Source organism: Misgurnus anguillicaudatus, chromosome 20 (genome assembly GCF_027580225.2).
Source record: "Misgurnus anguillicaudatus chromosome 20, ASM2758022v2, whole genome shotgun sequence".
In the NCBI taxonomy this organism is placed as follows: domain Eukaryota; kingdom Metazoa; phylum Chordata; class Actinopteri; order Cypriniformes; family Cobitidae; genus Misgurnus; species Misgurnus anguillicaudatus.
The window spans coordinates 22,865,001-22,880,504 of record NC_073356.2 but is presented as its reverse complement, the minus strand read 5'-3'; the positions used below and the strand labels follow the sequence as shown (position 1 = coordinate 22,880,504).

At 38.0% G+C, this 15,504-nt stretch overlaps 2 protein-coding genes across 2 annotated transcripts in view; one reads left to right on the top strand and one right to left on the bottom strand.

Annotated features, from left to right (window-relative positions):
• Window positions 1–84: 84 nt before the first annotated feature.
• eloa (elongin A) lies at window positions 85–10,883 on the bottom strand. Its single transcript, XM_055218918.2, has 12 exons — window positions 10,722–10,883; window positions 8,880–8,936; window positions 8,691–8,806; window positions 8,007–8,482; window positions 7,197–7,483; window positions 6,968–7,079; window positions 6,638–6,790; window positions 6,358–6,455; window positions 3,308–3,488; window positions 3,074–3,200; window positions 2,834–2,982; window positions 85–670 (listed from the first exon to the last, which is right to left on the bottom strand). The coding sequence occupies exons 1-12, from the start codon at window positions 10,791–10,793 to the stop codon at window positions 609–611; spliced, it is 1,890 nt and encodes a 629-aa protein (XP_055074893.1). The 5' UTR covers window positions 10,794–10,883; the 3' UTR covers window positions 85–608.
• Window positions 10,884–11,354: 471 nt separating this feature from the next.
• klhl43 (kelch-like family member 43) overlaps window positions 11,355–15,504 on the top strand; it is an 8,475-nt gene continuing 4,325 nt past the window's right edge. Inside the window, exons 1-3 of the mRNA XM_073858328.1 lie at window positions 11,355–11,512; window positions 14,359–14,982; window positions 15,258–15,504. The exon at window positions 15,258–15,504 is cut by the window's right edge and continues 100 nt beyond it. Coding sequence (XP_073714429.1) covers window positions 14,568–14,982; window positions 15,258–15,504 — 662 coding nt within the window. The 5' untranslated portion in view covers window positions 11,355–11,512; window positions 14,359–14,567. The remainder of the gene's footprint in view (window positions 11,513–14,358; window positions 14,983–15,257) is intronic.

Genomic DNA, 15,504 nt, shown 5'->3' with positions numbered 1-15,504 from the left:
ATAGTGAAAGTTGAAACATTTAATGGATGCATGTCACATACACGCCGTTAAATTCTTACTTATGCATGAACAAAGGAGAAAAGGTAAGAGCAACACATGGATTTTATTAAAAATGTCCATAGAACACTTCATAAAATCTATTAAAATGACTTCGTGATCTTTCATTAAAGGCAAGGTCCAGGGCTGCCAGGTCAAATATTTAAAATAAATATATGATGGTTGAAAGTGTAAGGTCCTTGAACTTTATACATCTCATTCTCTATCCACTTTATCATCATATACTTAAGTCACATGATGATGCAATTATTAAATAAACACATAACAATGATTCTGGGTTCTGGTGTTTGATGGTAATCTGTAGTGTACCACTAGTTTGCTCTGTTTAAAAATGAAGCAAAAGACCACATGCTTAGACATAATGAGACGTGGATGGTTGCTGATGTTGATATTTTCACAATTGCTTCCAGTAAGCTGTACGGATCATATTAAAAGCATAAAAACATAAAAGGTGAGAGGGAATTGCACATTTCCTATGAAGCATTACAGCAAAAAAACAGTTTCTTTTCCCAGTTTTTCTCACACATAAAATCACAGTCATTGTTTTCCCTTTACCGCCGAGAGAATCTGTTCTTGAATGCTTTGATAGTCTTAGCCATCATTGGGGCAATTTCTGGAAAAAAAGTAGTAAAAAAAATTGAAATCAAGACCCAGCTGCATATATGGGCAAATATTGGGCAAGACTACCCTCATCTACGCAATACATTCATGCAGAAACCACTACATGCTAACAACTTAAAGGAGAACACCACAGTTTTTTAAATGTTTTAATATGTTCTTACCTCAACCCAGACAAATGAATACCTACCCATCTTTTTTTGAATGGGTACACTTAATCTTTGTACAGCGCATTGTGAATGTGTTAGCATTTAGCCTAGCCCCATTCATTCCTTAGGATCCAAACAGGGATAAATTTAGAAGCCACCAAACACTTTCATGTTTTTCCTATCTAAAGACTGTAACATGAGTAGTTACACAAGTAAGCACAAATTAAAACGTGGCGTTTTTTAAGTGGTATTTTTAAATTGAGTATATTTAAAATGAGAACTATATTGTATGGTGGAAGAGCACTAACTTTGCAGCACTTCGACCTCGGACGCAGGGAAAACATGGAAGTGTTTGGTGGCTTCCAAATTCATCCTTGTTTGGATCCTAAGGAATGAATGGTGCTAGGCTAAATGTTAACACATTCACGAAGCTTACGTGCACGCATTGAAAAAAGATAGGCATGTATTAATTCTTCTACGGCTATGTTTACATTAATGCGTTTATCCTTTAAAACGCCTTTCATTTACACTACGCCACCGTTTTCGACCCTCATAAATGCTGCAGACCCTGTTTTAGTTTGAGAACTCAGACGTTGTGCTGCAGTGTAAATGAACCTAGACGGAGTCTTATGCAAAAGAACAGTTGATGTTAACGTGACAGCGCATCATTTAAAAATTATTTTTATTCAGGTAAATGGAGGTTTACAACAGAGGTTTTGCCAAAAAAAAAATAGTAAACATCTAACAACCAGCTATTATAAACGCTATATCAGATTGTTTTAACATGTGTCCATAATGTCTGTTTTATATTTATGTTTGAGTATTGCTGGGTTTGAATATTGTTGTAATGTTGTTTATGTTTTGTTTCAATTTAGTTAGCATATTACGAAAGATCGACTGTAATTTTAAACGCCATATAGGGCGTTGTAAAGGCCAATATGAAGGGAGAATTGTAATGGGTCAGACATTATTTTCGAGTTTAATTTAAGTTTTGTTTGCTACCTTAAAATGAATTTCGTTTCATATAATTTGTCTCTTAATTTTAATCGATGTTTTGTTGATAAGTTTTGTGAATATAAATTAATAAAAACAATACAATCAATACAATCAACGTCATATTACCATTTAATGCTTGTTAAGCCGATTGCGCTTTTTGCTATTTCTGTGTTGCTAGCGGAGGACGTGCACGGACCTCGCACACTTTTAAAAATGAACGTCATTAACTCTTAATGAATTGATCGCACACTGAACAGCGAAAGGTAAGGGAAGTTAAGTTATTTGGTGTTTTTCTGAAGAATACAGTCAGTTCGTACGAACATTTTCAAATGGACTATAAGATCTTAAACAACAATGAACTAGGCTATTATGAATATAACAGCGTGAAATGGCTGAAGAACTGCCTACATTAAAGCAATAAGCATTTGCTGAAATTTATTTTTGCTTCAAGTTCGCTACCGTTTAGTACAGTTTACTTGAATGCTTCCTTTTTAAATCATAAAGACCTTTCTGTTTGGTTTATAAAAGCAACATTACCCTATTAATCATATTAATATGTTGTGGGGGGAGCTAGAACAATATACATTTTTATAGGTTCAAAAATAGTGTCTGTTGTAGTTGCCGGCAAAAGATCAAGGTATGAATTTTTGTCAATATCGCACACCCCTAGGCTGCATAAATGCGCAAAGGTAAGCTATTATTAGAGTAATAAGTTAATTTTACACTTTTATGCGCATGCCCAGTAACGTGATTGGTCATGTTTCATGCGTTTATGGTTGTGTATAGTGTGGATGAAGATTCTTTTTAAAATGCCAGTATAAACGAGGATAGTTTTGCCGTTTTAAAACGCAAATGCTCTAATGTAAACAGGGCCTGAGTTGAGGTAAGAACATAGTAAAATACTGAAGAACGGTGGTGTTTTCCTTTAAGTATATCTTGAGAATCCAGTAGCTAAAACAAAAAGCAAACTGCTATAAAAATGAACAAATAATCCGACATTATGCTCGACTTACTTTTGACCTGTGGTTTGTCTCTGGCACTGTGGCCACCAGAGCTGTTTGGAGCAGAAGAGCGAGAAGAGGTTTCAGGAGGACTGCTAACAGAAGACTCGCCACCATCACTGGACTTGCTATGGAAGCTGTAGTTTGTTGCGGGTCTGATCCTGCATATATAGAGTATTGAGAGTGTATTGTTGATGAAACGCAAGGTCTGATCCTGCATATATATGAGTGGCAAATGCAACATTCACTCACTTGGCAGAGGGGGCAGCTGCACTCATTCTGGTAGAATCGTTCTTAATGCCAAACTTCTCCTGTATACGACGGATATTACGAGGGGGCTTAGCAACAGAGTTGACAAATGCCATTTTAACCTGCCGTCCTGTTATGAAACATACACAAGTTGATTTATAATCGTGATCGTGTGGAACTTTTAACATGCCGCAATGTACCATAATAATGCGTTAATTAAAATGTCTACATGTTTACCCTTAGGTTTGTTTGCATGGGCAGAGCTGATGTTCATTGTGAGCTTGCGCAGACGTTCCTCACGTTCCTCGTGGAGCCGGAGATACAACTCCCTCCATGATTCATACTCCTGAGCAACTTCATGTTTAAAATCACGTTTGCAGTGTTTCATCCACAGGTCATCGGAATCTTCTGTGAAATACTGAGGATATGTACAGTATGTGTAAAATTTACATTAAAGGTGCGGTGTGTACATCTTAGGAGGATCTATTGACAGAAATGCAATATGATATACATAACTATATTATCTGTGGTGTATAAAGACCTTACACAATTAACTGTTATGTTTTTATTACCTTAGAATGAGCCATTTCTATCTACATACACCATGGGTCTCCTTATATGGAAGTCGCCATTTTGCACCACCATGTTTCTACAGTAGCCCTAGACTAACAAACTTGACGTTTCATCACTATGATGGGTGCATCTCAATTCAGGGGCTGCAGCCTTCCAAGGCCGTATTTGAAGGCAAATGACATCAACGGGCCGCGACGAATGCTGTCACTAATTCAAAGGCTCCTTCACATACAAGCCTCCAAATGTGGCCTTTTTTCCCCTGAAACCAAGGATACCCCATAGATATATACACCAGATGTCGCCTTTGGGTTCTAAGCATGCGTCAAAATCGCCGCCATCTTGGAACAGGGGTCTTGTCATAGGAAGTAGCTAGGTAACGCTGCTATCTCCGCCTGTACTTCGAATTCATGGACGATGTCAGACTTTTGTGCTGCATATGGATGTTAGGGCTACTAGCATTATGCATTATAGTTAGAAAAAGTAGTTTTTCAAAATATCAAAACTTTAATTTTTTTCTGGACTCAATGCTAAATACATGTCTGACTGTTGGAACGAACCAAAAGAAAACCTAGAAAATCGCATTCATGAAGATTTATGGTGATTTTATTTCCGTTTCACCATTGCCTACAATGACGCTGATGCAAGGCTCCCCTGTTTCAAGATGGCGGCTCTATCCGACGCATTCGTTCCAATGAACTGCCGTAGCCAAGCCGACATCTAGTATACATATCTATGGGCTATCCAGAGATTCAATGCGCCCCATGTGACGTCTGGGTATTTTGAAATAAACATTCAAAACTGTAGTTAAATAAAAGTGTATCTTTTGCAAATTAATGGTCCGTTTTACTATTATAAATGATGTTTTAGTGATGTGAATTAAAACTGTTGCGTTTTGCTTTTGTATATTTCTAAGATTGGTGAATTTTACATACTGTTGGATAGTTTAATCTGCATCAATGCGTTATATTTTCTAAAATTGTATTTTAGAAAAAATTATCTGCCTTCATGTTTATTTTTAAAAGTCTGATAGGTCTCAACTGTTGTGTCCCACTGACAAGTGTAGTGGGCGGGAACAGCAAATGACGCACCTCCCCCCATAAGCTAGATTAGGGATGGGCAACTTCGGTCCTGCCTAAAAGTTTCTAGTATGCCTAGTAAGACCTTAATTGGCTGCTTCAGGTGTGTTTAATTAAGGTTGGAGCTAAACTCTGCAGAACACCGGCCCTCCAAGACCGAAGTTGCCCATCCCTGAGCTAGATGGTCTCATTTCAGTTCACTTCGTGGCCTTTAGAGGCTGCCGCCTTCAAATATTGAGCCTTGCCTTTAAAGTCCGTGGCCTTAAAGTGATCCAGACCCTGAATTGGGATGCACCCGTTGTCTCAGACGACGACATGTTTGTCCTGTGGCGGCTAACGTAGCTTCTATATGCGTTTCGAAAGCGAGGGGTGAGCGGTTGGTCTGAGCCGCAGTCTGCAATTTGCAACCTCACCGCTAGATGCCGCTAACATCTACATACAGCACCTTTTTGTTTAAAAGAGGAAACCTCATATGTAGCTTTCACGTAACTTGAGATAGGCATACTGACCTCATCTCATCATGGCTCAGAAATTGTAGCTATATTTTATGGGCAGCTGACAAAATTGTATGGGCGTTTTTTTTTAACAAACATTAAACATTTCAATTAAAGGTCACGTTCTTCCTGATACCATTTTTAACCCCTAGTTAGTGTGTAATGTTGCTATAATAGCATAAATAATACCTGTAAAAAGCTCAGAGTTCACTGTCAGGCGATATATTTTCTTCAATAGAATTCCTCTTTAAAAGCCTACAATGAACGGCCGGTTTGGACTACAGCCCTCTATTTCCTGCTTTAATTACATTACTAAAACAGTTTGTTGACTAAACTCCGCCCACAGGAATACGTCAGTCACCAGCTTTGGCTCAAACGGCTCTGCTAAGCTAAGCTGCTATCGAATCACAGCACACTAAACAAACTACACAATCAGAACTCGATACGTATTTCTGAAGGAGGGACTTCACCTAACAAGGAAGACATCAGCCTGTTTTGAGGACAGTGAAAACAGCGCTATACAGATAAGTAAATTGTGTAAAAAATAATGTGTTTTTTTACACACGAAACATGAACACATGTTATATTGCCCACTATAAACACAATCAAAGCTTTAAAATCACAGACAGAACGGGAGGTTTAATATAAGGGATTAAAACTCCATGCTAATACATTTCTAGTTTGAAAATTTTGTAAGTCATTTGGCAAGACTCAAAAAGGCTAATATAGTATATTATAGACTTATAAAACGGTTAGTTTCAGTCCTTGATTCTGATTGGTCAATAGCATTGTTTTATATATAATAACACACAAGTTATGTCTGCTGCACACAGTGATTCTGTGTATTACTTTGCAGCAACCTTAGCAATGTAAACATATGTGATTCATTTTGCATCTCAGTCAGGGACAATTTTTAGTGGCTTTTAGTGATTTTATTTCACGAAATTTGCGTTAATACATATTTTTTGATTTTTGATTTTTGATTTTTAGATTTGTTTTGTGTATCATGCCTAACAACAGCCTTCAGCCATGACTTGTTACACTATAATTACAATATATTTCATTTATATTTCTATTCTCCTTCACTAGAGTAATGGCCAATGTCAGTGTGTTGTGTTGCAGACGTGCATGTATTAACACATACCGGATTACACTGCTCAATCCGATAAAGCTGCTCAGGAGTGCATCTCTTCAGAACCGGTTCCAGGATCTCAAATGGCACTCCACCCACTTCATCGATTGCTAGAACATGATGATAAACATTAATTAAAAAATTCCATAACGTGATTCATTAAAAATAGTTATCATGAATCCAGTTATACCGGATTTTATAGCACCATGTATATAAGAGCATTACTGTTAACAGTTAGATAAAAATATATCAAACATGAATAAAAGTGATTTTCAGATGGCAGAAACCTTACAATCAATGTTGTTCTGTAGGACTCTAATGCACTGGTCAAACAAAGACATCATTTTCGGTAAGTAAGCAGTCTTGGAGCCAGAGTACACCATCATTTTAGAGTTAAGCCTTCGGCCGGCGCAGCCATCATCTTCCACATCGTATGACACTGGGACTGAAGGAGAAGAGCATAATTATCATCTAGTTTTTACACATATATTTCATTTATATTTATGCACTTTGCAGATGCTTTTATCCAAACTGACTCTGTATAAATGATTTTTGTGTTGCTATTTGTTCTAAATTCTACATAATCAAAAAGTTATGCATACTAAACAACAGTGGCAAATACCTTTGCGTCTCTGGGGGGACAGTGGAGTTAAATCAATAGAGGGAAGGGGTCTGTAGTTTGGCTGGATGGCTGGCAAAGGGATATCAGGTAAAGTGGGAACCACATCCACAACCTACAGAAAAAAGGAATTAGAAAACAGTCTCAGACGGCCTACTCAGTGTAACCATTTAAGGGCTAAGGTTTTTCACAATAAAGTATGTTTAACTGCAGTAAAACTGTACACGCTCACCTTCCTGCGTTTCTCTGGAATAGTGGGCATGGTCAGTGAGGAAGTGGATGGCTCTGAACGTTTACTGCTGGTCCCATTGGCCCTGTCAGACTTTGAGGATACAGAAGGGGCAGAGGCTGGAGGCTGAGCGGGTCGCGAGGGCTGCTTTTTCTTTTTTTTGCTTGGGGTCGGTGCATCGTATGTAAGGAAGGATTCGAAAGACATAGTAGGAGCCTCAAATGGTTCCTCATCCATTTGCTCTGGAACATCCCTTTGCTCTGGAACATCCCTTGTCTCCCTTGATTTTCCTTTGAGAAAACAGCAAGGAACATAAATTTAAAAGATCGTGGCAGTAATATCGCTGATGAGAATGTTTTACTAATAAGGCAGCTGGGATACGACAAACCAAGATGAAATCAAGACCAGGTACTTTTTTTGGCATTCTGGTTAACTATGTTAAACTGAGCTAACGTCCTACATTTAAATTTTTAGGTAAATTATATAATAAGTAATAGTTAGTTTGTAACTTCATAAATGATTTAAGTTTCAATTCTGCACAAATACGCAGACTTTTCTTTGGAAATCTGCATGCACAAAGTCTGCGTCATGTCATGTCATGTCAACCCCAACAATATATAAATGTCAGCAAAAAAAGCAGCTGACAGTTGACTTTAGCACAAAGTAAGCAAGGAGCTACTACCCATTATTTCTATTTTTAATCTTTCTTCAAATTTCTAATAATTTTACTGCTTACTGTAGGGAGAGCGCTATGTCATAGCATGTGCGGTTGTGCATGTGACCCATAAAACCCGAAACAAAAATCATTCTTACCATCGCTTCCTCCTTTCTTTTCTCTCCGGCCCTCATGCGAAGTTAAACGTCTATCGTGTTTAGATTTGTGACTCGTCCCACCCTGTGGCTCTTTGTCGGCTTTGTGCGTTTTCCTATGACTGCTGTCACCACCCTCAACCTGTGTGCGGTGCTTCCGTTTCTCCTGATCCCGAACGTCTTGAGAACGGTGCTCCCTTACTGACTCCTTGTGTGGTTTATTGTGCCTCACTTCAAGTCGTGGGGGACTGGGTTCTGGCTCTTCCTCTAGAGGGCTTTCATATTCAGCCGACTCCCCCGTGTGCCTGTACGGTGAGCTGTAGTGTTGCGGGGGTGATGGGGAGTAGTCATGTTGGTATTCCATCTCCTGGTCCTCCTCCTCCACATGCGGAGGTTCCTCTGGAGACCGCTCCCGGACTCGTTTGTGCCCTCCAGGCTCATTAATGCGTGAGTGAGAACGCCCCTCCTTTACACTCGGCCTTTTGTGAAACATAAAAAACATACCTCATTGGTCTGCAATGGAAACACTATATTTTCAGACCAATATGTTTTTATCAAAAGAGACTTGCAGTGCATTACAAAGTACATTTTATCAGCATGTTTTTTTTCTCCCTGGAAATCAAACCCGCTGCTAAGCGCAGAGATTTACACTTATAAGCTACAGGAAGGAACACCAACACAACTAACCTCTCTGCAGACTTCTCTGGAACCAACTTCTTCCATTTGGCCACAAGGTTTTTAGCTGCCTCACCAGCAACGTCATGTTTGCGAAAAGAATTCACAGTCTTACCAACACCGGTTTCCTGTGTGAATCAGAGAGACAAAAAAGGTGTCACACCAAACCAAAAATTATTAACTAAACAGCAACAATCTTACCACCAGGATGTCCACTGTTATGGGCAGCTCTGCAAGCCTTTTGAGAGTTTTCAGCAGCTAGACAGAACAAGAAAAAGTTGACATAAACATCTACATAAGTATGCATCTTGCAATGAAGAAATTGAAAGTTATACTGTCTGTCTGACACATGAATGAAAATCACATCTGAAAAAAAATTGTGAGAAACACTGGCAGTGATGATATCAGATGGTAGTGATATACACCATGGTACTGTATAGTAGTTAAGGAATAATTGAAGACATTGAATTATTAAAAAATAATGCAGACCCAAGATGGTAATGTACATTACAAGTAACGTGCATTATGTAATAATATTACTTTTCTGAAGTAACGAGTAAAGTAACACATTACTTTATAAATGCACACAATTACACATTAAAATTTGAGTTACTTTTTCAAAAAAAATATGCAAGTTACTTTTTTAGTTAAATTAATTAGATAAAAAAAATAAGGACAGAATTAAACTAAACGTAGTCACATTACGCACTCTATGCGTACACGTCTGTCCGGGAAAAGTTTAGATAGCATGCCAGAGCTCGACATTTTTGTGATAAAATATATAATTTCTGAATGCAGAACTTTTCAGTCATAAAAACACCTGCAAGGCCTTAAAGAGATCAAGCCTCAGACAAGAAAAACTAATGCAAAACTAACTAAAAAGTAACATAAGCATTGCTTTCCATGAAAAGTAACTAAGTAACACGATAAGTTACTTTTTTGGGAGTAACTTAATACTGTAATGCATTACTTTTAAAAGTAACTTTCCCCAACATTGGTGATGAGATGGGGGTGTGCATTATTTTCAAATAATTCAACGGAAGGGAGTTAATTATTCTGCTTATACCACAGTTACCACAGACATTGCCCTGGTGGTTATTTTAAGACATTTGACAGGTTAGGTGTGCCTTTATCGAAAAATAATTCAAACAATCAGAATAAAGCATTCAACAGCCCCGTGATGTAAAGTTATATTTTCACAGTATGTTATTCTATTGTTATAATTATTTCATTACACTCAAAACTACTTTGAATAATGTTACTACCGTGACACATCCAAAAACCAATGGTATTACAATAACAACATGTTATGTCCAAAACTACACAGTTCGATCATATATTATATATTGTATTTTGCTACATTTGTTACATGTTGGTTTGACAGTATCCAAAGCTACATTTTTGCCAGATTTACAAAATCAAATATTTAAGGGCCTTTAAAGTGTCGTCGTGGCCTAGAAAGAAACAGAGGGGGTTGCTTCGACCCACGAGTTTGGCTGCACATCAAATGCTAGTCTGCTGCCTATCTAGACAGCATTTTGAGGCATCAAACATTAAAACGCGACGAAGCCCAATAATGCTGCTTACGTTGAAAAATCACTTGAGACACAACCTGATACATCGAGATATCGTGTGTATTTAATCTCACTTCGCATGTAAATAAATCGTTGGTGTCTAACAACTACCAGTCTGTATTACTCACGGCCTGTCTTTATCTGTCAGAGGCATCATATTTAATCGACTGTCATTGTTATTAAATATGGTTGTCATTTCTGATAGCCGAGCACCAGGTTCGAGGAAACGGACTCGATGTAGTTGATACCAGATCGAGGCTTTGTTCAAGGAAATGGGTCCAAGGCAAAGCTAACTCGGACTTTTTCATCTAAACAACCCCCAATTTGACGGTACGATGCTACGTAGGCTTGCTTTCTACGTGACAATGTACGGTCCTTAGGACAGAAGTGCTTATAACGTCGTAAAAGGTGTGGACTCGTTATCGTTTAGATAAACCGTTTCTTCGTCTCTCCTCGGAGGTGTTCTTACCTTGCGAGGCTCTGTGTTTTCTGTGAGCCGTAACTGCAACTTCTCGACTGCTTCCAGTACTTCCTCCGCCATGTTTACAGCTGGTACATGTTGCCCGGAAGCCACTTTACTGCTGTTGATGCAGACCGTCTCCAACTTCCGTCAGTCCAAATGGAGATTCCGGAAGAACGTCATTAAGCTGTCATAAGTCATGCAGATCTGATCGTGAGGTCAGTAGCATCAGATTTTGTTATTCATCCGTGTACAGATACAGCCTACGCTAAAGGTTGCTATAAGGCACTGTTGTGGGTTGTATGTTGTAAAATAAATATAGCTTTAAGTGTCATGTCACAGAGTGATTTGTGTTAAATTATTTCATCTGTTCAATTTAAAATACAATGACTTACCAAAACACATTTGGCAGGATACAAGCATTTGAATAGATGGAAATGTGTTCTGCTCAATATCTATTGTGTTGGTTATGGCACTGATACTGGTTTGGCTATAAGACTAGCTATCACTCCCTCTATGTCCTATCAGTTAAGAGGTGGGAGGGCAAGCTGGATTTGGACTGTGGGGTTTGAGGAGGGGTGAATGCCTCTATATGGAAACAGAGATGTAGGTGGGATTGGGTTTATGGTACAGAGATTTGGTTGGTCCTTGCTTTCCATTAACTCATGTTGCCAACAAACTCTGACTGACAGACAGACAAACAGAAGACAAGAAAACAGTGTGTACTCGAGAATTGAAAGAAAGCGAATGAGAGAACAAGGAAAGACAACGAAGGAGAGGAAGAGAGATCTAAAATAGAGGTAAACATGATCTGTGCTTTATGTTTTGAGAAATATAGTGGGTAGAGGACAATAAATCTAGACTACACTTTTGTGCCAGATGACCATGACAGCTGATCCAACACTTATGTAGTAAAAATATGTATAGTGAAAAACTATAACTTCGTCCACATTCATTACATATTCATATCATGTTATAATACTTTTATTTGTGATCACAAAGAGCTTGAAATGTTTTGAAACATTTATTTAATGCAATTCATTTTCACATTAGTATTCTTTGATAGGCATACATACTGTAGCAGCTCATTTATGCCAGTTAACTTTGTCTTAATGTTTTTTATAAATGCATGCAAATGTGTGTTTTTAAACTGACATCAACAGATGCAATCTTACCAGATCAGATTTCTGTAAAGTGCTAGAAGGCTAGACATTGAATGTTTTGACAGCAAGAGAAAATTGTTTGTAGGATACTTTTAATGCATTACTTCGTTTCCTGATCATTTGAAGGGCATCAAGGAGCTTAAAGGCTCAATAAACGCTGACAGGGCACTTTTTGGACAGCATGCCTGAAATCTGACAATCCAAACACAGTCTTTCATAATGTCTTTTCAAAGGCATCCCACTGTAGTAAGGCGGTCTAAATTTACAGACCCCAATCACACTAAAATACAGAGAATGACATGAGGGTCGTTTCTCAATATCTATAAATAACCAGCAGAGCTAGAAGAAGGAATGTTAGATGCTGGAGGAATGACGAAACAGTCAGACTTTCCACAACACAGCAGCGTTTTATGAGACAGACAGCCAAGCCTTAAATTTGTGACAGCTGTTTTTTTCTGTCTACTCTGGTCAGTTCTCTCATTATTGTGCCTTTATACTTCCTTTACATCTTTATCCCCAGCCCTGTTTACATCATCAGACCTCAACAGATCAAGAAACAAACACTATTTTTCAAAGAGACAGATTCACTAGTAGTCTTTCAATACGAAATATATGAGTCAGATCTTAGAGATCCAAATAAAACAGCCTGCATATTCCTGAAATCATGTAAATGTATTTTTTTTCAAAATGTTAAGAGTTTTGATATATATGAGTTAATGTTTATACAAAAACACATTGTGGATATCATAATAGAGGTAGATGTGACAAGTCAGGCTATGCACAGTTTTAGGGTTAACTTTTTCTAAACATTTAAAGTAATTAACATAAATCCATAAAATGTTAATTACATTGAAGTCTTTGTATTTTGTCACATTATTGAGTTAATTACTGAGCAGAATTACTAAAAATGAAGTGGAAAAATTCAGAATATATTTTTTGTATATATTTAAGTTTTGATAACTTAACAGCAAACTGTGTCATTATTGTTAAAAAAATATTTTGATTAATATGCTGATATATACACAGTGATATTCCAAAATCTATGAAGCATAAAAGCCTTTTTTGTGAATAAATAAACTTAAATTGAAACATAAATTGTAACCTTAATGAACAAATGTTGTGCGTGTAAATGTGGTCACTTTCATCAAGTAGTATAAGTCGCTGTGATTGATGAGGTTCAACCTAAAATGCTAATAAATTTAGCCATTGATAATTTCCCCCCATGCATCTTCCTCTGTTTATAACTGTTGCTGTAAATAGCTGAAATGTACTTTGGTAATGTGTACGCATGTGATAGCCCAAGCAGTGCCAGCAGCTGCTCTGGTGTCATTTAAGGGGGGATGACACACCGGCGGTCCTGTCTGTGCTTTATGACTTTACTGAAATTATTTAACCACCTGTTGAAAATTGTGATAGTGTCACAAAAACCTATAACCAATATAATTTGTTAATATTTTTTGTTTCCAAAATAAGAATGCATGGTTTATGATACGGTCAGTCATGGAGACTGCTCGCGTTGCCTGTGCATCAGTATTTAAAGTTTTAAAATATTAAAAAGATGATCAAAACAGCACAGACCAACACAATTATTGCATTTTGTCATTTTTATATACAGGTCACCTGTTAGCAGTCTATTTGTGGTTATAAAAAGTATTATTTAAAGCAATAATTTGCAGATTGCTACCGTTTACTAGAGATTCTTATTTAAAATTTTGTATAGAGCATTGTTGTTTTTTAATTAATTTCCAAATATATAACATTTCATAATGTTGCACTTGTATTTAAAATAAATATATCTCTTTGAACTGTTACCACTATTGCTAAAACTCAACAAGTACTCCTGAATGACTTGAGAAAATGGCTGCCATGGTAAACGGATTCACTGAGTCATACCGGTGGCCTAAATGACTTGGCACTACAATAAAAAACAACTGCCTCTGATTTCGAAAACAGGGATCTTATGATGTTGTCGCGGCACCGATTGAAGGTTGTAGTGTGAATTGGGGGTGAGATAGGGGGAAGGAGGGGATTAATGACGGTGTGAGGGGTAATTTAAGCAGCATGGCCGCTGTTTCCTTTCTATGCGACTTTAGGTTATTTTTAGAAGCGATAAAAACGCACCTCTCTATCAGTCCAATCATGCTTGTTTGTTTGCGTGATCTGATGTTCAGATTGCTTTGTTCGCATTGTGATCTGTTACATCTTTTGTAGCTAAATAATGTGCACATGTTATATAAATATTTACAGATTAGGTGGGATTGCTAATTATGGAACAACCAGGAGGCTAAAATAAGAGTTATATAACTGAATAATATTAACAACGTAGTGCAATGACAGTAGTTATCATTCTTAAACCACATGCACCTGTCAATCACCCTTAATCCAACCACTAAAAAAAAAGAGTAAGATTAAATGGAGTGTAAATCTAATTGTGTTGACCGTGATATTATAATAGGTGTTATTTTATTGTTTTCTCTTTCTAGGTCACACACTGAAACTGATCAAGCTCTTCTTCTTTGTTCGTTTGCAAGTGTATTGGGTCTGTCTGTCCAAGAAGTATCTCCATTAGTCGCTGCTTTGCTTAAACCTTGTTACAACTTGAAAGCAAAAAAAATCTGCAAAAAAGTAGTGGGACCCATCACTGTTAACCTGCTGTTTAGAGAGCTAACACTTAACCAACCTATATATTACAATGGCTCCCAAAAAGAAGCCATCACGCCCTAAAAAGTCTGTGGCTGAACCAACAACAGTTGAGAGCGGAGGGCTGGCTCCAGAGCCTGGTATTAAAAAGATAGAGGTTCCTCTTAATGTTATGCAGCTAAATCGACTTAATGGGGTTCCCATGCCACCGCCCATAATAAGACCAGGGGAGAGAGGTTTTGGCCTGGGCAGCGAGCTCACTCGTCCTCTGCATGGATCTGCTCTTCTGGAGGAGCTGAGCCGAATGAGACAGGAACGATTCCTCACTGACATGGAACTGGCCTGCAAAACCAAGGCATTTGATGTTCACAAACTAGTTATGTCCTCGGTCAGCCAGTACCTTCGTGAAGTCCTGGCCAAGGACCCCGGACTCAAAAGACTGGAGCTCCCGACCCTCTCACCTCTCGGTAAGCATCAAAATAAATTTAAAGTTTACCCAGAAATACAAATTCTGCCAACATTTCTGCCAATGTAAAATGAAGACTTTTGGCTGTATTTGTGTTCTTTGAGGAGCCAAAAATTGTTTTTCTATGGCATCCCTGTGAAGAACCTTTTAAGCACCTTTATTTCTAAGTGTGCGGAGCAAACAGAACACTTCCCTACGTTTATGATCAAGCCATATATTAGAGTCCCATGTTCATTATTTTGTTTTAATGACAGATATTTATTCTTTTCTATACAGGGCTTGCCAATGTGATTACATTTGCTTACCTGGGTCGTGTGCACATGTCCCTGTACACAATTGGCTGCACTGTATCTGCAGCCACCACCCTTCAGATCCCTCATCTTCTCCAGATGTGCATGGATTTCATGATGACCGAGCTGAACGCTCACACTTGTGTGTATGTGTGGAACATCGCTGCGGCATATGGCCTGATGCCTGTCCGTGAGGCTGCCCGACGCTACATCCTGGAGAATTTTGCCCAGTT

Coding starts and splice junctions, on each gene's coding strand:
- eloa (XM_055218918.2), bottom strand. CDS start 10,793: ATGGCGGAGGAAGTACTGGAAGCAGTCGAGAAGTTGCAGTTACGGCTC. Junction 8,807..8,879: donor TAACAGTGGACATCCTGGTG/GTAAGATTGTTG, acceptor TGATTCACACAG/GAAACCGGTGTTGGTAAGAC. Junction 2,983..3,073: donor GCAGCTGCCCCCTCTGCCAA/GTGAGTGAATGT, acceptor CTATATATGCAG/GATCAGACCCGCAACAAACT.